General features: G+C 34.5%; 1 protein-coding gene across 1 annotated transcript; it reads right to left on the bottom strand.

Moving 5' to 3' along the window:
* Nucleotides 1-274: 274 nt before the first annotated feature.
* LOC150090738 (ganglioside GM2 activator-like) lies at nucleotides 275-18,219 on the bottom strand. The gene is made up of 4 exons (XM_090379751.1): nucleotides 17,950-18,219; nucleotides 3,112-3,282; nucleotides 2,792-2,974; nucleotides 275-586 (listed from the first exon to the last, which is right to left on the bottom strand). The coding sequence occupies exons 1-4, from the start codon at nucleotides 18,094-18,096 to the stop codon at nucleotides 428-430; spliced, it is 660 nt and encodes a 219-aa protein (XP_090235877.1). The 5' UTR covers nucleotides 18,097-18,219; the 3' UTR covers nucleotides 275-427.
* Nucleotides 18,220-21,695: the final 3,476 nt, after the last annotated feature.

The following is a 21,695-nucleotide window of genomic DNA, read 5'->3' on the forward strand; positions in this document are numbered from 1 at the left end:
CTCATCTAACTTTCTCGGGACTTAGCGTTGGTCTATGAATCATCCAGCTCGTGCTGAGTATACCACCTCTGTCGTTTAACATTCTTATCAAAGATTATTTCCTGATGTTTGTACACGACGTAGAAAATCGAATGGAACAATCGATAATCTTTGTCACTGTGACAAGGATTCCAGTGTCAACAATAACTGAATTTTTAAAAATCTGTTTTAGTGTAAAATAAAGTGGCAGAGGCGATGAAAATTGTTTATTTTATTTATTTATATTTTTTTATTTTTTTAATTTCGGGACACTAAAGATGACAGCTGAACGTCCGGTGCCCGCACCAATATCTAATGAAGTTGGCAATGATGTTGGGAAATGGCACGCTCAACCCGGTATGCAAGAAGTGACGTAGTACAAGAGCGGTTTGAATGTCCATAATGGCTTCTAGAATGAGATGTTGATATTACTGGAATAGCAAGCAACGTTCTTCGATCCACGTTTTATAACTGCCTTCACATAAAGTTCTCCTTCAAGGAGGTAGACGGGGATATCTGGCGAAATGGAATCGATGTCAAATCTCGTTGACTGCAACTGATACGTGCCCTGGAAAAAATAAAACAAACAAACAAAAAAAAAAAAAAAAAAAATGCAATATGCAGTAATTTCCTCGCGTTAGGATAGACTTATAAAAACGAAATTTAGGAAGAAAGATGGAAAGAAATTAAAAATACAACTTCTAAGAAAAAAAATGTGTTCTTAAGGTGTTTTTTCATCATTGTTCAGGACGTTAAATCAAAAAACACAAATCAGATCAATGAAATATGAAGTAAATATCCAACACCAATAAATAAATATATATAAATCATATATCCTCAGTGGCAGTATAATGGCTTCATCGATTATTACTTGTTTAGTAAAGGCTGACTTCGAATTTCCTTCCTTTCCATCTAACTACTGTATATCGCGAACTTGCATCGTTAAATTCCCTCGTGGCAGCACAGTGGTTATAATCACCACCCTTCCCATACAGAGAGAGAAAAACCTGCGTTCGAATCCCGGTAACGAGGAAGGAATTTTTTTATAAGCCTTTTTCCAACGTGGCTGAGTTAGTCGGTCTCAGGCGAAGTAGCACCGCTTTTTCATCCTGTAAACTCAGGTTTTTCATCCAGCAAACAGAAAATCGACCACATACGCAATTTACAGACACAATATCGTACAGATGATTCTGTTAATTAATGCAATATTTAAGAACAAAGAAAAACGTCCAGAAAGTGGCAGTTTTTTCATCAACTGGATTGCTCCGTTACAAACGAATGACTAGTGCTGTCATTGACTGATAATTATACATCATACTTAGAGATTACGGCAAATTCAACGGAGCAGACAATCTGCTTAAAAGGATAGGAAACAGCCAGCGACAATCACTTGGAATGACTGTCATAAACTTAAAAGATGAACAAATTGTAAGTTATGACTAACAACGCATGTCCGAGGAACGTGACATTGTTGTAAAAAACAAATACTCTGCCCTACCAAAAGTATTGGGGCATCACGTTTGTAAAAACATGAATTTTAATGAAGAAATTTCTGTCATTGGAAACAAGCACCTTACCGTGACTCATTCTACTCGTTTGCGATATCTGCGCTAATTGCTTTAATTACGTTATGCATTAAACTATATTTCTTTTGAACACGCGAAGCCTGAGTAATACGTGATCATTGTTTCACTTAGCTATTTACCTTTGTAAAAAACCTTTGTCGCGTTATAAATCATTCACTGTACAAATCGGTGGCCAAGAAGTCCTGCATTATGAAATACACCGAAAGGACACAGCTCATGGTTTCTGCGCAACCAGAACGAGTATGTACGTAGACTTTGTATATACTGTATACAGAATGGGACTTCTGCGTACCTTCAAATAATCAAAATTTCAAATCGGAGAGACCTCAGGTTTTGAATCTTTATGCAACTTTTAACTTAGGTATTGCTGGTTAGGTTCACTATAAGAAAACCAACAAAAAGGGCAGAAAGTGGACTTCTTCAATGTCTGTACATTGTAAACATTTTACGAGATGAAAAGCTCAGCTTTTTATCGCAACTCAACGAATTTGTCTGTTCGTCTTGTGCACGAGAGGCTTTTTGTGATTGTCATACAGCTGCGTAGACTCAGTGTCTTCAATTCAGTGCTCACTGTGTTGGTATAAATGGTTTCCTACCATCCGATGATGATGGTTTTCATGATTGTCTTCAATTCCACCTTAAGAGTTTTGTGTACATGTCGGATCAGGCGCTTTTGGTTCTGGTGTGGAGTGTCTTCTGGATGGACTTGTTCCTCTCGTTACTGGGTCAGTCCCACAGTACTCGCTAACTGAACACTACATACTGTCTGCATTGATATGTGGGCGAATTTCACTCCTGCCTATAACGATTTTCCGCTGCACGAACACCTACGATCATGCTTCTCTTAAAGTTGCTGATGTCGCTTGCCTTTCCCATGGAACACTTTTAATGATACTACTAATACCTGCAATCTTCTTGTAGGTCTTCTGAAATTGCTTTCTTAGATATTTTCCGATTTAAATCGTTTGGCAGTAGTTGCAGACGAACGTGTAACTGAATTTTTATTGGCTCAGTCCAGTGAATCTTTTGCATGAAATTGATTTTCTAAATATTAAAAATTGCTAAATCTTTATCATTAATATTTCCTTTAAAATGCTGCCTTACTGATAAATTTTTGTTTGTATTTTTTACGGCCCGAAATATTTTCTTTAAAATTAAAAAAAAAAAAAAAAAAAGCTCGAACTCACCTTAGGAAGAGGACATCTGCAATGGTCTTCTTTAGACGTTGTATTATGACAGTTGTTGAGTATCTTTGTATCACAGAGATCCGGTACAGGACAAGAACCGACTCCATTCTTCAAACAAGGAATGGTAATCCAAGTGGTACGTTCGAAAAGACCATTGAATTTCTTTTTTATTTCCAGTTTTACCTGAAGGAGAGAACAAATAATAGCATATGTTCACAAGTTTTATGATAAAAAATAAATAAATAAAATACAATCCAAGAGCAAATATTTTAATGTAAAGAAGATAACAGTTTGAAACTACAGAGCAGTTGATTGCTTACTGGAATTGGTGACTCCTGCTCTTCGTTGACCGTAACTTTTACTTTTAATTCCAAATATCCAGGAACTACCACTGGGTCTGGAGATACTGTCAGTTCTTCAATATAAACGGGATCATCTTTACTCCCACAGTTTGTGAAGGTCATTTTGGCATACAGTTTTCTGTCTGTGTCCTATAAACAGAAGAAAAACACCCACTTACTATCTGCTTTTCTACAAGTAATATCTATGACCAATAATTTGTATCATGGGTCGGAATGCTTAGAATTTTTATAGAGGCAACTAAGGCTATGAGGGGAGACACCCACCTGACTGCAGGAAATTGGGCGCTACTACAAATTTTCAAAAGTGATCAGCGGTTATTCAAAACCAACAGTTACCACAAAATCCCCAGTTACCCACCGTCTACAATTGGCAAGTGCTGAAGAAGTGGAACTCCAGGGTGCATAAATAAAGAAAGCCTGCTAATCCTAGTTTTACATCCGATTACACGTTTTGGCAACGATCACAGCTTGGTCACCAGGAAATTGTCATTCTCTAAGGCTAAAGTTCTTTCAGTACCCAACTAAGTACAACTCATTGGGAACCAAATGCGAAGAACTGGACGGGTGTTCAATCAGATAAAATCACGTATCTCTGATGGCAACAAATGCCATTAGAATTTTCTCCATTTAACATAATAGGCATAAATGACTATATAAAACCAAAGTACATTAGAAAAACCAATATCTTTATTTTTTGTTAGTCAAAATACATCTTGAGATGCCAACCGCCGATTTTTGACTCTGTAAACAGGCAATATCTGCATATTAGCCTAAGAAGCCTTTCGCTTTAATTTTGACAGCTCTACCACGGCCATTAGAAATGGTTTATAAGAAATATCAGAGAACTGACCTGATATTTCAGAAAGACCCGACCTGATTTTTAAGAAATATCAGAGTAGGACCTGTAATACCGAGTATAGGACCTGTAATAGTAGTTCAATACCAGAAAATTTCAATAAATTTCAACATTTCGCGGTGTTTTTTACTCCTAAAGATGGCAAAAAATTCTCAACTCCGAGAGAATGAATAGAAAGTTTTCATGTGAAATCACGTGATACTGTACTCGGTAGCAGCTGAGGACAAGGTAAGGATCAAGACCTTCCATCTTCAGCGAACCTCATAAAAGAAGGTGAAATATCGGTGAAAATAATGCCAAGCTTAAAAGCAGGTTTCCAGTTCTTTTGTATCTTTGTCAAATAAAAAAGAGGAAAACTGATTCAATGAGATGCTGTAAGAATGTTGACAATTTAGAGAAGAAATGCTCAATGTGAATATTCCATGCGTGAAAGGACAATGAATCCCTGAAAATTTCCATTAATTCTGTAAGGTTGCAAATACTTTGAAGAACTTCGGCTTCCAGCTGACCTTGACATCAATAACTTCAAGGAGTTAGGAAACCTGAAAACTGGTTTGAGGCATAACAGGGTGTACCTTTCCAATAAGTTTGATTTACCTAAGCATCCGCAGAAATTCTCATAAAATAGATGAAATTCTCCACTAGGAACTTAAATTGAATTTTGTGTATAAAACAAACAGTTCCAATTATAAATAAACGAACGATTTAAAATATTTGCCAAATATTTACTAAAGAAACTTAACACTACATCGAGGAAATGGAAAAGTCAGAGGCCATCACAATAACATGTGGAAATCTGACATTCCCAAGAAAAGTAAGGCGTAAATGTATATGGTGCATGATCTTTGCATTTAAAGTGGTTGTCAAGTAAAAGAAAACCAATAAATGCAACCCCGATATTTTAATAAACAACACAGTGCAACTGGCATTCAATCATTCAAAAGCACGTTTTATTTAATGGTGCATAAATTTAATTCAAATAGAATTAAATTCACTTGTATTGAAATACTAACTGTCATTTAAAACAAGTACGAAAGTGCTATTTTATCCGACATATTTCATTACACGGATATTATATTTGTACTAATTTGGAGGTAAAATAAAAGTTCTCTATTTATTAGAACCGCTAATATTTATTCTCTAGAAATTCAGTAGAATAAATACAGCAGTGGAGTTCATTTTTAAAATTCATTTCTCTTGTTTTTAATATCTCAAACTGCTTATTTCCATGTTCCATATTTGATATTTTAAAAGACTGTAAACGAACTAACCACGAGTTTCACACATCCATAATTCCGAACGTCAACAAACCAACTTTGTTAATGTTCGTGCTGTTACAAGCGACTTACAGTATTAAAAAACAGCCAACGGATTGGTTTTAAAAGAGTAAAAGCAAATAAACAAACAGTTACATCAGTTTTTTATTTGCTATTACTAAAAAAAAGAGAGAGTTCATCTTCTGCGTTTGCCCAAATTTAAATTGGGTTTATTGCAGTGATATTCCAGTTCCTCAAGTACTCCGGATAATCGAGGTTTCGGATGATCCATAGTTGGATAATTAAAGTCCCGCTATTTTTCGTTTTTTTGGTGTTGAACAGCTGCCCCCATTTTATATCATCACCCTTTGAGATGAGTTGTACTGGAAAAAAAAAAAAAATTTAAATACTGTGTATACAAAATAAAAGACACTCAGATAAACAAGAAGTCTGGGTTGTGTTAGAAATTTGAATTCACCTGATGTCTCCAAGAAGAAATTTAATCCAACAGCTGTTCCAATCAAATAGCACGTCCCAGATGCAGAAGATTGACGTGAATGGTTTCGCATTATGATTGCACAAAACCACTATAATACGTCATCCAGAGTCCCAACAGCGAAGTCATGTCTATAATCATGTTTCACAACAAATTTTCTGGTTTTCATTCATTCTTAATGACATTTTACAAATCAATTAGTTCAATAATTACTATAACTACTTCTTTGAAAATTACGATTCATTTATGATAACGTCTATATAATTTAGTTTGACGTAGTATAAATTATTATAAATCTAAAACTAAAACGGATCCATAGGAGGAAACAAATGAAATTCTTGTATGAACCAGATTATTAACAGGTTCTGAAGACATAAACGACAATATTATTCTTTTTTTTTACTTAACTAAAGTAAGGGCAGTACAAGATCATCTTTCATCTTTTATTAAACTTCCTTCTTTCAGATCACGCGAAAAACTAGTTAGGTCTCAGAATTTGTTGAAATATCGTAATAATATTTTGGAAATTTAGAGATTTAATTTTTTTTATGCAACTTAAGTCAGAGAGTTCATAACTAACCGTTCGGACAAGACAATCGTCGTATTTAGCAGTAACGTATATTCGAACCATGGTCAATTTAAACGCGTGTGCGACTGAACTTTGGTACTAAGCACTCAGTTATGTCACGCTTGAAATATATTTTTAAGAATACGTGGGGATCGAACCCATAAACTCTATAAGGGTAAACTTCCGATTTAACTCTGGACTGCGAAGCCCCTTGCGTATTTCGGTGAACAGAGTTAAATAATAATAATAATTATAATATTGCAAAAAATTATGAATTTAATTTATAATTAAAAACTAATACTTAATAACTGATGACTATTAATTAATAAATTTAATTAAAATTAAAATAAATAAAACTAAAGAGATTATAAAAATAAAATTAAACTTAAATTATTTTTAATTTAACAATGTAGTTATATTATTAAATTACCCATTTAATTTATTCTTTCCGAAAGGGAACTACACCATCTTAACAGAAGGGTCTTAATGTTGAATTTCAGAAAAAACTGCCTTCACAATGAGTTGCATTGGTATTGCACTATTTCGAAGAGTAACATCCTTTTTGTGATTGATTTGTTTTAAATAAATTAAATCTTTATTGGCAAGTATATACATGAAAACAGCAAAGTATATATACACAGGCAAATTTCCCTTGAAGGTTGGAAAGATGGCCAGGAGATTTACATAGTGAAGAAATAACTGGCAAGGAGGAAGCCGACATCAAGGTATTCAGTATCCTCCCGGTCAGGTGTTAATAGGGTTAGTAATTAGTACACAGTAAGTTGATTAGGAAAATTGAAACACTATATTTTCTTCAATACACTCTTAACAGGAATGCTGTATTTTAGCAAGTTTCAAAAGATATCATTCAGTACGTTGTTTACAACATGACTAAATTTATAGTGGTGGCTTAATTAGCGCAAAAGAACAGGTCTTTAGTCTAAGATTTCTGGACGATACTTCCTGTTGGTAGCTAATTTACATAATATTCACATCTAGTGACTACAATTTTCAGAATTTGCCCAGGGAGAAATCTATCAGCCATGTGCAACCTGTTTCTGTTGATGGTTAGGTAAGGAGTCGTCCGAAGAGAGTGGGATCTTCCAGAGAACAGTATACCACAGATCAGGAGCTAAAATATACCTCCTATTAGCATATTTATAGTGGCAGTGAATCTTCTCACAAAGATTGATCTGTAGAGTCTTGGTATTTGTAGGCTGTAGTGCTGCTGATAGAACACCATGTTTATAAGCTGCTCACCTGAGCAGCCAGTATTCAGAAGCGTACACTAGTTTCAGTGTTGTCAGAGCCGCCGAAACTCTTGTTTCTGCCCCATACAGGGCTGTTGGGTGGACAACTGTTGTGATATACTGCCTCTTGATGCTAATATCATTGACACAGAGGAGATGTTGCTTAGCTTTTCATCTAAGTTTAGCCATTTTTTCAGGTGAAGAGCATCTAGGTGATAATGAAAAGTCAGCTTGGGGTAAAAAATGACTCCAAGATCACTGTGAGTGGACATATGAGTGAGAGGCCGCCTTAGCCTAGTGGTCAGGCGCGCGGGTGCATAAGTACACGTGCCTTGAGTGACCGGGGTTCAAGCCCGTGACTACTGAATACGGTGCTGTTTCTTGTAATCTGTCTATCTTGTTAACTCCTCTGACCGTTTGGTCGTCCCGGAGTATAAACAGAAAATTTATTTATTATTATATTGGGGATCTGAGTGAAATTGTGTAGCAATGGAATCACGGATTGTGCTGGCTTAAGAGAGAAGGTCATTTGGGTTAGTACAGCCCAAATTGGCGTAAATATGCTGCAACATTATTGAATTTGTCAGACAGATTGGCAGTGATAAGATTTATGCCATTGGTAGAGCTAATATGCGTAATTAGCTTGATGTCATCTGCATTACACCCAATTGCTAAATAAGTGATGAACCTTTTAGGGATGTAATGTCGTAGCTAAAAGGTTAATCTGCATTCCACGTTGGTTGCTTTTACAGGTTTCAACACATGAAAATACAATTATAAGATATAAAACAAAATGTTCTAGGGGGATTTATTTCCCTCCTTAATGGATGTGTATTTGAAGGCGGAGCTTGTTCTGTTGTTCGAGACTACACTTGTCTAATTATGCCACCCACGTTCACTTTAAGCCATAGCAGTAGTAAGCGAATATATCATCACTTACCATTTCCAGAAAACGTTTTATTTGGCGAATATTGACCTGGTCTGAAGTACGCAATGTATTGCAGTTCTTTTCCAGGAATACATTCTAAAAATCGGGAATAATAATTTCCTGGTACAAATAATTAATTTCGGGAATTCCCCGGTTTGGTAACACTACTCGACAATCAAGAAATACATTCTGAATAGTGAAGGACAATTAAAAACAACAGGCAGAATCAGTACGTTGAAATGCAGATTAGTTTAAGATTTACCACCGGTACACTGATAATAAATCATATGCTCGCTTCCAGCAATTCGTATCGCTCAATGATAATAATAAATCTGGATTTAAAAAAAAAATTATAATCTCTATAATAAAATAATAATAAATGACAATAAATAACTAATATGACACTTCGACGCATGTAAACCCGCCCCAGAAAAAGCGAGTGTCACATGATATGAGTAGGTTCCTCATACTACATCAGTATGCGTTAAATATAGAAATGATATATATGCATTTTATTAATTTGAAATATTTTAGTTGATTCAAATAAAAAAACAAAACAAAAAAAACACGTGATGTTCTTTTCTATTTTAGTTACTCAAATAAGATTAACTTCATTCTCAAAATTAATATCTAGCTATCAGTAAAATCGATAAAAAGATTATTGGGGCAGTACATTTTCCTGGTGTGATACGTCTTTTGGCCATTTACTACTGACAAGAAACGTGTGACGTCATAGACAATCTTTTCCCTAGAATATTAATACACAATTTCCTGATATTTTATTTTATTATAGTTATTTGATTCCTGGAATCCAAAACTTTTTTTTTTTTTCCTTCTGTGAATGATATCAATAATACGAATTCGTAATAGAATATTTTTATTGAAATAATATCATTACAATATACAAAAATATTTTCTGGTGTCGTTCATAAATGACGTTGCGTTAAAATAACAATTAAGGAAAATATTACAAATTTAATTAACAAGAATGACAAAAATGAAGTATAATCTGATTTAAAATAATAATAATAATAATATACACCAGCCATAACAACCACCCTGTGTATTTGGTAGCAAGTCCCGTCAAGGGGTGGAATCCCTCCCCTCCATCAGGGAGGAATAATATAAGAGCAATAATAATAATTATTACTTTTAAGTTCATCTTTCGCATTAATATCAAGTTCATCTTTTTCATTCCAGTTTTAATTTGGATTTCTTTTTTGAGGGGGGGCATATATTTTTTTTGAACTTAACTCTATTAGTCCAGTGCTTTATAGATCTCAACGCCGGTGGTATACAAACTCCTGCTATAATAAACTATGAAAGCACAAAATTCTCAAAACGATTTCGTGACGGTAGCAGATAAAACTGTTATATCAAGCCTATTGTGAAATTGGCCTTGGTCGATCTCAGAAATTACAAACATTTTCCAAGAGACGATTTACCTAACGATTGCAACTCCTTCAGTTAACTCATTGTGTGGATAGTGTGTGAATCTGAACATACTTGGCAAGTGTATTCAGGTGTTTCGTGTAGACTCATGTAATGTTTGGTGAGTTGCCATTGAAAATATCCATTGTTGGTGATTCTATTGTAAAGGAAACGTGAAATACATTTTGAAAAAAAAAAAAAAAAAATAGGTGGAACAAGACCATGGATGTTGAAGAGCAGTTATCATGTTTTAAGGGCACAAAAGGTGATGTACACGTTGGCACTAATGACATTAAGAAAACCCACACAACTTGTCCTAATAAGCAAGGCAGATCAATACTTTAAAAAATCTTTTAATGACGTCACAACTTTAAACAAGTTAGGTAATGTACGCAGTGCGTTATATGTCAAACGTGTTCGATTTTATTTCTTAAATTAATTAAAAATTTCTTTGTCTGTGATTAAATAGAAATGAAAAGTAAATAGCTAATTATATTGTTAGCAATTAATTACTAATTAACTAATAATATATATAAAAGTGTTTTAACATCGCTGCACGTACTTCAGAGCTTAAAAATCACTCGAAGTTTTGTAATACTCCACTTATTTCCCCCTGAATTATTAGTTAATTAGTAATTAATTGTTAACAATTAATCACTAATTAATTACTTGTTAATTAATCACTTACTAATTAACTAATTAACAATTAATTACTAGTTAATTAGTAATTAATTGTTAGCAATTAATTACTAATTAACTAATAATATTATATAAAAGTGTTTTAACATCGCTGCACGTACTTCAGAGCTTAATAATCACTCGACGTTTTGTAATACTCCACTTATTTCCCCCTGAATTTTAATAACAATTGAAATGCAACACGTACTTCACGTTTCTGCCATGATTAATAATTTATATATTTAGTAAACTGATAACAAAAAATAATTGCTTCACAAGTAAACTTTCACATGCGCTCTACTTAAACAGAGAATTTTTTCTGCGCATCCGTCATATTTCCCATTCATGCCTCTAATCAGAACGCTACAACCGATATCTGGTTCTTCGGTTACAATATTCGATGTATTTTTTTCATACATACAAAAAAGAAATACGTAATAATTTCTTTGCTGAATTAGATTTGTCTGATTTTAATGAAATTTGGAATGGCTTGACAAATTTTTCTAAAAGAGTCAAACATAAAATTTAGCGCTACACGCATTATGCGAAACCGTCTAAAAACTGGACCACACAACTACTGTATAGATTCATTAGGCAACTTCAATGTGTCCATTAATTAATTTTTTTATAAACCTTTTTTTTTTTCAAATTGCGAATAATTTAAGACGGTACAGAGCACTTTTGCAACTTGTAAACATTTCATTCCTACCTGTCGGGATCCGCCCTTTTTAATGGATAAATTTATCCCCTCGTGCATGAAACCTTAAAATATCTAAATGTCAGCAGCAATCCGCTCTCAAACTTTATTCGAGTGCTGAATCTGATTACAACAGTTACAGACAGGCATATATTACGAAAATTAAAAAAAATATAAATAAATAAAACTGCACAAGCAAATTAATCAATCACTTGCTTATTATTTTTTAAGAGCTTTTTTAAGTGTGTGTTGAAACACAGCCTTGCTTAGTATGAACAATGTGACCTATATCTGTAAGCTTCAATGCGCATGACGTGTTTTAAATACATGCCCTTGTTCATTAAACTTCATGATAAAACGATTTAAGAATGATTTCGTTTCTGTTTGTAGTGATTTATTTCTTTTCTTCATGGTCAACTTTATTGTCCCAAATATTGCTTTGCTGCCTGTAAATGCTTACACTATCTTTCCAGCCTTGGACTGGTTACTTTCCTTTCCTTTACGTATTGCTATATGTAAGTATCCTATAAGAAATGTCCAATTTCTTAGGTTCCCCCCCCTTTAAGACTCCATCAAGTCGCTCGAATAAGGCCAATCAAAATGAAGAGACTGATTGTCAACCTCACCGATGGGATAAGTGGGATGGGACCTTGAAATGATTACATTAATTAGGGGGGGAAGGAAGGTTAAATGCAGGTTATGCTGACGTTTCTATTGATTGCATGTGTACGTAGAGTGTACTGATCATATACAGAAAAGCTCTTCAATAACTTTTGCTTCTCTTCTGTTCTACCATCATCTGTTCCAGTCGAAGTATGCGGAAACGCAAGAGACTTTAATTATGATCATTATAATGTAACAGCGTATACACATTAGCAAAAATTCTCGGAAATTCCTATCCAATTGTGGAAAAAATTGGTGAATGCTAATTTAATGTTATTACAATTGATTTTTTCTTTTTGTTTACCTTGGTGACTACTGGTATTATATAGTGTCCCTGATGCTGACCTTGATGGTGCTTATTACGATAATGGGATATCGAGAAATTATACAAGTTTTTCGATTAAAAATGTTAATAACAAATGCTATTAGGTTCCTTATATCAAAATTTAGCACACGAAATCGTATCACAGTTATGCAGTAGTTCTGATGTTTTTCAACCATCAGCGTAACTTTTGAAGCCCGTTTGCAAATCTTTCTATTTATGGTTAACGAAGCTAATGATCTTTTTGAAGGATGCTGTCTCATTTTACTCCCTTCTATCTATTAAACGCTTCGTCAAATTTCTGGAAAGATTACAAAGCGTAAATATACAACATATGCACTGACATTGACGTATACCTTCAGTTAAATACCAAGGTCGACCTTTATGCTTTTACATCTTCACAAGTCATGAAGTTTAATTGGACAACAGCCCACTAGAGGGACTTTTCGAAATATTATTGGCATCAATGTTACTACAAGACGAATTAAATGCGACTACAAATTGCTGTATTCTGCTTCTGTTCTGTATAAAGCTATTATGAATTGTGGAATGATAATTCTATTAAAAACAGATTAAATATACACTATGCTACCAAAAGTATTCGAACATCCCTTCAACAATATTGCGTACTGAGCCAGATGTTTCCCGCGCATGCGTATCTGCCTAGATGCACTACATACTTGTTATGCAGAGTATTTGTTTCTTTCTCTCTCTCTCTCTCTCTCTCTCTCTCTCTCTCTCTCTCTCTCTCTCTCTATCCTATCAATTAAACAAATGAGTTAATGGGTTACTGCGCAAAATATAACTCTACATTTGCATAATAATAATAATAAAAAAAAAAAAAGACAACGAAAAAAATTAAGAGAAATAATGAATCATCAATACCAGTCTAAATTTTATGTAAGTAGAATCTAGGCGAACAAAGTAAACATGTGGTTCTGCTGTTTATGAATTCCTGATTGTAATACATTGACACCACCCATCAAAAAACGATTTGTCACGCTCATATAATAAACATATTGACATGAATGAGATGCTTGACATTCGGAAAAACACCAGCCCCTGAGAATATTATTGCAACCTTTAAAAATATTTTTTGTCTGGATCTGTAGGTCGTAGTAGTGTTGGATTTCATACACTTGATAAAGGGGAAGGTATACTCTCCAAAACGTGTTTTCATAATAACTAACAGAATGCTCGGTTGTTTTTGATTTTGCGCAGGGGCAGCTAAGGCTATGAGGCACCAGTCTGTAAATTCTGTACATTCTATGACAACTGTACCTCTTGAAGGCAAGAGATACACAGGTTCTACTTGAAGAGGAAAAATGCAGAAGAAAAAAAAATATATATATATAAATACCATTAGGGGATAATTTAAATGTGATGGACCAGCTCGAGCCCTGTTTATTGTGGAATTATTGAAAGTTATCGCAATATCCGCAAAACTGATGAAAGCGAATTTATTTTTATTTTATTGTTTTTTGACGTTCTTTTACTCCTGAAAATGTTTTTTGCGAAGCAATAATCGAAAGAAAAAATACTACTTTACATAAAATAGGTGCTTCTGCGTAACGATCATACTTCAAATGAATTTAACAACCGAAAACACTATTCAGTTCAATGCAATTAATCATTTATAAATTAATATAAAAATAGTTATATTTAGTAAAATACAGAAATCATTACAAGATTAAATAGAGTGCAGAATTTCAAGCAGCATTAACATTGAAACAGTATACAAATACATAAAAATTAAACCTTACAAGTAAAATCATTAGGCTCATTGAAGCATGGGAGGCTCCATCTCCACTCGAAAGCTTTGCTTATCCTCATTCTGGCAATTAGATCCGCCTTATCACAATATCTACCGTTACATATTACATGGCACGTATGTTTACACAGTACTTGTTTTCGAAATTATTGTTCATGCAGTTTTTGACATCGGCATTTTTGGACATATTTATGTAATGAGTTTTAAAATTTGTACTTGAGCAAACGAATTAATTGCTGGAAATCATAAAATAGACGTACATTCAGCAACATTTTTACTAACTGCAGTACTAATTTTCTACACGGCAGGGCGCTTTTTCTGAAGCGTGTTTATGTCTTGTTTTCGTATTACTTTAAATAATTTTAATCCGATAAGCGAATTATTTTAAACCATTATTGAATGTTTGTTTCCGAAATCGATAACAATTAATTTTAACTTTAATTCATGTTTTATTTAATAAAATTAATTTAAATTAATTAATAAGATTAAATTGATTTGCCGTGGTGTCCAGCCAGTGGTAATTCTGCATTCAAGTCCAAATGATCTTGTGCTTTCATTCTAAAAAGAAATAAAAAACCCCAAAAAAAACCACATTTATATGGTTAGGCGTGTGTAACTCTAATTTCATAAGCTAATATCTATTTATTTACTAATGAAGTATTTATGTAGCATTGTCCTTAAAATGTTTCAACTCTAACCTACAGAACAAAGACACGTGTTTTAGTTGACATCTGATCACATTACGTGATATCTGTCGTCCTTGACTGGACAAAACTTTTTCCCTTTCTTCTTCTGTTATGACCGAAACAGCTGCTAGCAGGTCGCGAGGTTTCTTTCCTGTTCGACTGGAATATAATAAGGACTGGGACTCGTATTCACACTGGATATTTAAAAACATTACAGGCAGAGGAGTTATTATGGGCTACTGAATATTTATGTCTCTGTACCTACGCCTCACCCACAAAACAAGAATAGATTTGAATATTTAAGTGTGTCCTTCAGAATAATGTGTGGATTCCGGCTACACCAGAAGATGTATCCCTAGGGTTTCCCCCTCATTCAGCAGATCATAGCTTCGTTTCATGTGCTCCGTCTAGCTATAGATCTCCAGGAAGACAAAGTCACGTGATCTACTGAGATATGCATTTACAATGGTGGGCGTACAGTTTTACGAACTTTGGGCCAGATCCTTTCTGTTCCGCTTTTCTGCTTTTACTTCTGGTCTTCCTCGTTTCTGTACTTAGGACGATTTTTTTTTTTTTTTTTTTTTTTTACTAAAGGTAAATGACAGTGAAAAGTGGTAAAGAAATAAACTTCAAGAAGTGGTTCATTTCGTGCGAAGGACATCCAGTGAAAAGCATTGTATAAGTTATATAAACATGAATGACTAGAAACTTGTATCTAAGAACAAAAAAAAAAAAAAAAAAAAACAACTTTTACCGAATATCAATTGATAGAAGTCTGTAACATCACTGATTGAAATGGCAGCCGGTATCAGAGAATTCATTTCATTTGCTGCGCACCTTTCTGCCAAATAAAATATGAAACAAAACCAAAATTTACTGGCGGCATCTTTTAAAGTCTAAAGAAATATGCATGACATTAAATTTTTCCATACTGAATACTCCAGTGTTTATTTTTTGTTCATGAATGAAGTCTTTATGCTCAACAACCAGTTACTGTCACTTAACTTTCATTAACTTGTTTGGAATGACCACCACATATCCCCGGAGCAATATGGCCTTAGTTGCTAATGCTCCTAAAAACCAAACAACAGCCTACGTAGCCAGGCGGGCAGGAGCAGCAGTGCGTAGCACACGCTTCTTGATTAGACCGGGGTTCGAGCCCGTGCCCACAAAAATCCGGAGGAGGCGGAAAGGTCAGGGAATGACCACCGCATATCCCCGGAGCAATATGGCCTTTGTTGCTAATGCTCCTAAAAATCAAACAACAAACAAACTAACTTGTTTTACAACAGTGAGTGATTGGCGAAAGTCGAACATGGCCATTCCATGTTTGCTGTGACACCTCAGCGGGATACTGATCCTTGGTGACATTCCACAACCTTCCATGCCTATATAATACAGTATTTGTAAAATGTTTCCTCGCGGTAGTACGTGATTATAATCACCATCCTCTCCATATCCAGTAGAAAAGGCTCGCGTTCGAATCCCGTAAATGACGCGAGACACTTTTTTTTTTTTTTTTTTCACTCCGTCACTATCTTAGTCGGCCTCAAGCAAATACAGCAAAGCTTTTTCTCCGAAAACTTGATCTTTTCGTTCAGCAAAACAAGCAAACCGACCAGAGAATGCAAGCAATTTATGGACGTAATCCACATCGGTGAATAAAGTTGTTCTCGGGTAACCATACTATGACAGTTTTTTGATATTTGTGAATGTCCACCGCGACAATGTAATGTCTTCACTACTTGTCACTCGTTTGGAGAGGTCTGAACTGTTCCTTGTCGACGACTGGAGGAATTTCTAATGTTAATGAATTTATAGACACTACACTACTATATCACGTAATAGATTAAGTAATGTATTATTGAAATGATACAGTTTTAAAGGAATTGAACCACCTCAATGCCAAACACTTAAACTATTATGGCTAAATTTCGGGAACTCACTCTTACCGAACCGTGGCCATAACTCCTGTCTGAACACTAGGAAACGGTGAGTTCCCGAAACGTAGTCATAATGATTTTAGTGTTTGGCCTTGAGGTAGTTCGTTTCGATATCAAATTACTTAATCTACCACGTGATATGATAGTATAGTGTCTATCAATTCATTATCATAATAATAATGAACAATCACTTAGACCCTCCTTCCAGGCAATTTCTATTCTTATTCAATGGAGGCTGTAATCAGCTGATCTCAGGCGAAGGGTGTAGAGTCCCCCCCCCCGTGAGTTATTCCAGGATTTTCAGGCGCACAACTATACGGATATAAGTTAAGCTTGGCTGCAGTTAACATAATAGTAATGAATGCTTAAGTTCTAAGGACGGTTCATCTGCGGTATTAAAACATCCGCGGCAATACCCGCATTCTGTTAATTCAAGCTTGCTTGAAAAAACGTAAGTTTCCTTTGTTATTAATAGGACAGGAACTGCAACTTTTCAAACAGGCAGCAAATGACAAGTTCCTTTATACTGAGTCATGACCTTCAAACTAAACGTTTCAACCCATTCTAAGGTTTAAATAAAATATAAATGGTTTTAGAGGATATATGTATGTATATATTCTTACAAACATTAAGACTACCTCACTACCTTCACAAGCATCGAACAGAAGTTCCTTCACTGCCTTTGTTAAAAACTTTCAACTATTCATCACTTCTATCAGAATGAACTTGAATTTATCAAAATCGATTATCAATTACCCAAACATCTGAAATTAATTTGTAATTACTTGCCTCTTCTACCGTTAGCCTATTTTTAATGACATCATCATTTATATTAGTAGTATTACCACTTTCTTTTAGTCAGTACAACCCTGAGCCCATCAGAGATACTGGAGTTATAGGTGTAACATTCATAAGTGTAGAATCTCTACACTTAATGTACAGTATCATTGCTATCCAGTTCCAGATTCAAGGGTGGATAGTATTGGAAGTGGAGATAGCACTGCGGCCTTGATAGGACCCCCGCCTGAGGCGAAGGATTAATATTGCAAAGTTCGGTCTCCTTAATTATCTCCATATCATCTTCGTGCATACTTTAACACTCTAATAAGTTAACAAAGAAGAAGAAGAAAACGCAAGTGCAGAGGGAGAAAATCCTCACCTGCTAAATATCACAACGCTTATGAAAAGAATAACACTTTTTTCAGAAACCAAAAAGCTAAAGAAAACCGCAGTTTAATGTTTTTAGCTTACCCTTTTTTCTACCCTGTGAGTATAACGAATCTGCTGGAACAATCCGCTATTGTGATAAGCTGAAAGACTCATAGAAGATGCGACTTCGTGCACCTGAACATCTCCCAAAGCGATGACTAGTAGTCCGTAAATCAAATAGTGCCCCATAACCTCGAGGAACGGAAATTCAAAAAAAAAAATCGGAGTTTTCAGCGTTCCTCCGTCTTACTGAAGGAAAAGAAAGTCACTTATACAAACATATAGCATCCCTCGCCGCTGCTACCTGTCTCACGATAGCACGTGAGCAGTTTGACGGCGTACTGTCACTTCTGCGTTAGATACGTCATCAGTAAGGCGCTGATTGGGTATGTAACTAATGTAGTGTGCGAGGGGACTGTGGTTTCCCCACTTTTCGAGCCATTGCTTGTTCTGGTTTTCGTTAACGGTGAATGAAATGTAATATGCTCAAATGTTTACCTCCCCACCTCCCCCACTGTAGACATTGACATTGCGAAAAGTTTCAACATCTGTCTAGTTTTTTTTTTTTTTTTTTGACGTTCAATTAAAACCTTTCCTGATTGTCCTAGAAAGTGTTGTTCGTCTTTATCGTCTTCCATAGTCTTTCTTTATTGCGGTTGTTTTTGAATAAACATGTAGGCAGCTAGGGGCATGAGGCTTCACCAAATTGGGTGTACCCAGGTTGACGTACTGGTTTTATGGATGAAAAGCTGCGGTTTTCGGCCATGGCGTGAAAGTTGCCTCTAAAAGTTTCTTTCATATCAACTGGAGGTATGTCTCGATTTAACCAACGACGAGTCAACCCTGGCCTCTTCCTCAAGGTGAAAAGCAGACGTGGTACCGGCGAAAGCCTTGCCTTTTTTATGTGATATGGTTGCATTGAATTTTTATATGCTACGCTTATGTATTGTGTTAGTTTATATGTAGAAAAAATAATTGTAAACAATAAATGTTATTTCAAGTGGTCTCTTTTCTGCTGTGGTATTATAAATTCACTTATTTAATGAAGATAGTATGATGCGTTTATTATGAAATTTTACGTTTTGACAGCTATAAAATTAAAATAATTAGGTGGGTGGTAGATACACAATAATACCCGCATTGTAAGTACCGAAGTTAAACTCCATCTCGCTAGGCCGGTATATAGATGTAATAAAAAGTGAAGTATTAAGGAAAATTAAAAATCGACGTTAAAAGACATATGGGTAAGCATACGATAGAAAATTTTATTTTATTTTTTCCACAAAAAATAAAACTAAATAAAATTACCACAACAGAAACATCACAGTGAAAAGAACAAAAGACACCAGATGGCAGGTAAGATGATTTTGTAATGGCGTTGAGTGCTGATAGAGTTATATATACATAAGTGATTCTTACTAGAAACCGTTCAACCAGAAAATAGATGAATTTGTGAAACAGCGGTAATACTTCTTTGAAACTAATTTATTACAAAGAATAAATGCAATTAGTAAGTAATTTTAAGAGACGGACAAGAATAAATAGTATTAAAAGCAGCAAAATTGCTCAATCTACTTTCAATGTGTCCAAGCGATAATTCTGAGTAAAGCAAAGATATTTGCAGAAGACAGGATTTATAAAAACGGTTCCGAACGTGAGTAACAAAACAGTTTTTATATTAATAAAATTTATCCTACAGATTCAATTATGGTTCATAATGGATAATTTAGTGTCACTCTTTCTTATATAAGTATTTTAATAACATCATTGATTACGTATACATATATGACATCGCGCTAAATGCGGTCATGGTATAGCGTTTGTTACTTTGTAGTAATTGAATGAAAATGGAATTTTTTTTATCATAGGTAGTTTAATTTTAATTATTTGCAGTGTGGATTGTACAATGAGGACAAGTAGCAGAAAGGTGCGTAATTTCTTACAAATTTAATAATATAGAAAAAAATGCAACCTTTTTTGTGCGTTCTTTACTTTAGTCTTCTTCCTTGGATTCTTGCAGAAAGAAAGAACAAAACATCTTATTCGGAGAAAACAGTTGTAAATACCTGAAGAAGTTCCATCTATTCATCCTCGATAATTGTGAAGTATTGTCGAATTTGACGTTTGACGGTCACAGAATGCAAAGTTTTACAGAACTCGTGTTTTTGTTTTCCTAGACTTTCACAAACTGTCTTTCAGATGGAAACCAAACCATCATCTGAACAGACTTGTTTAGGTTTATTCAATAGACAAAAATATAAGAGGAATGTGCTTGATGTGTTATCGAAACCTTGACCCTGCTTTAAAAAGCCTAATTCAAAGTATCTTTAGCTGGCAGTCTACCAGCCTTGTTTGGAAACCTGAGGTCTGCTGCTTTATCATGTTCATAATTATTTAAGCCGAACAAAGCTCAATGAAAATTGCGAAGGGCATAAATAATTGAACAGGATGATCGAAAAGCCTCTGCAGATACTAGACATAGTTCCCTTTCTGAACTGAGAGTATGTAGTGGCGTACCAGCGTTATTAAAAATTAAAATTAGCCAACGTAAGTCTCGTTCGAACACATATTACAGGGCTTGTGGACCCAAGTTATAATGCAAAGTGAATAAATCTATTATTACTAAATAAATACTAAAATTGTTTTAAAGTTCATTGTGGTATGTCATATACGTATTCGTATAAGACAATAAACCATCTTGAAAAGTAGTGGTTGCTTTTGGTTTCGCAACCGATCATCAGGTGGGAGCGTATGAAATGGGTACACTCATATCCTTAGAGATGCTCAAAGAAAAAAAAAAAAAAAAAAAAAAAGGAATAAGTAACAGACGGTAATGACAATCATGTGATCAGAATGTATTTTTTTTTTTTTTACACAATTATTTCAATAAACCAATAAATTCTTTAAAAAATTTATAATTTTAATGAATATAAAAAATTAAATATATTTGTTGGCAACATGGATATTTTTTAATATATTGTCCATGTTCTACATTAAATTGCAACTCGCAGTTGACGTATATTATATGAAATGAATGCAGTGTCGCCATACCAACCTCAGAGAACAAAATACTCACTATAAATCTATTTTTTTTTGCGAAAAACAAATTATTACAAATAACTGTAAGCATAATCTTTTAAACAATCTCCTTGAAAATTATTCAACAAAGGAAAGTTTTATGGGTAGTGTTTATCCAGATTTTGGAAATTTGCGAAAATTTAATGCGTATTCCCAGACCTGTTATAGGTGGGAGTATGTGTAGTACCAGTATGACTACTAATAAATTAACATTGGTTAAAGTGATGACTTTAAGTTATTATTCAATTAGAGTACGTTAATATGACACTTTTATTTCTTAGCCGATCCAATTTCCAGAAAAGATTGATTTAAGAAGTTTACAATTGCCAAGAGCAAAGTACCAGGCATAGGAAGGGGCGTCCAGAACTAATCCCGACCCCGGTTCAAAGTGAATTTGCGTTTGTGTGTGCGTCAGCAGTAGATGTGAGGGTTAAAAACCAACAGATAAATTCTACCATATAATAAATCAATAAGAAAAAATTAATAAAATAAAAACTTTTTTATTATTTTAAGGTCGTAATTTTTTTGCTGATTATTAAAAATGAATTTAATTACTTTAAAATGTAATTTATAGATCTCGGGAGGGCCCTTGAAAAATTGCGAGCCAGGATACTATAGACCTTCAAATTTCTCATCCGCCGCGTTGGGTCTGCGCGCTGATAATCCTTTTATTTCTGAGCCATTCATTCCCGCATCATGTTTTGCTTAGT

This window comes from Mastigoproctus giganteus, chromosome 1 (genome assembly GCF_048544385.1).
Source record: "Mastigoproctus giganteus isolate SK-2022 chromosome 1, ASM4854438v1, whole genome shotgun sequence".
NCBI classification, from domain to species: Eukaryota; Metazoa; Arthropoda; class Arachnida; order Uropygi; family Thelyphonidae; genus Mastigoproctus; species Mastigoproctus giganteus.

Coding starts and splice junctions, on each gene's coding strand:
- LOC150090738 (XM_090379751.1), bottom strand. CDS start 18,096: ATGGGGCACTATTTGATTTACGGACTACTAGTCATCGCTTTGGGAGAT. Junction 2,975..3,111: donor AGCAGGAGTCACCAATTCCA/GTAAGCAATCAA, acceptor TCTCTCCTTCAG/GTAAAACTGGAAATAAAAAA. Junction 587..2,791: donor GCAGATGTCCTCTTCCTAAG/GTGAGTTCGAGC, acceptor TATTTTTTCCAG/GGCACGTATCAGTTGCAGTC.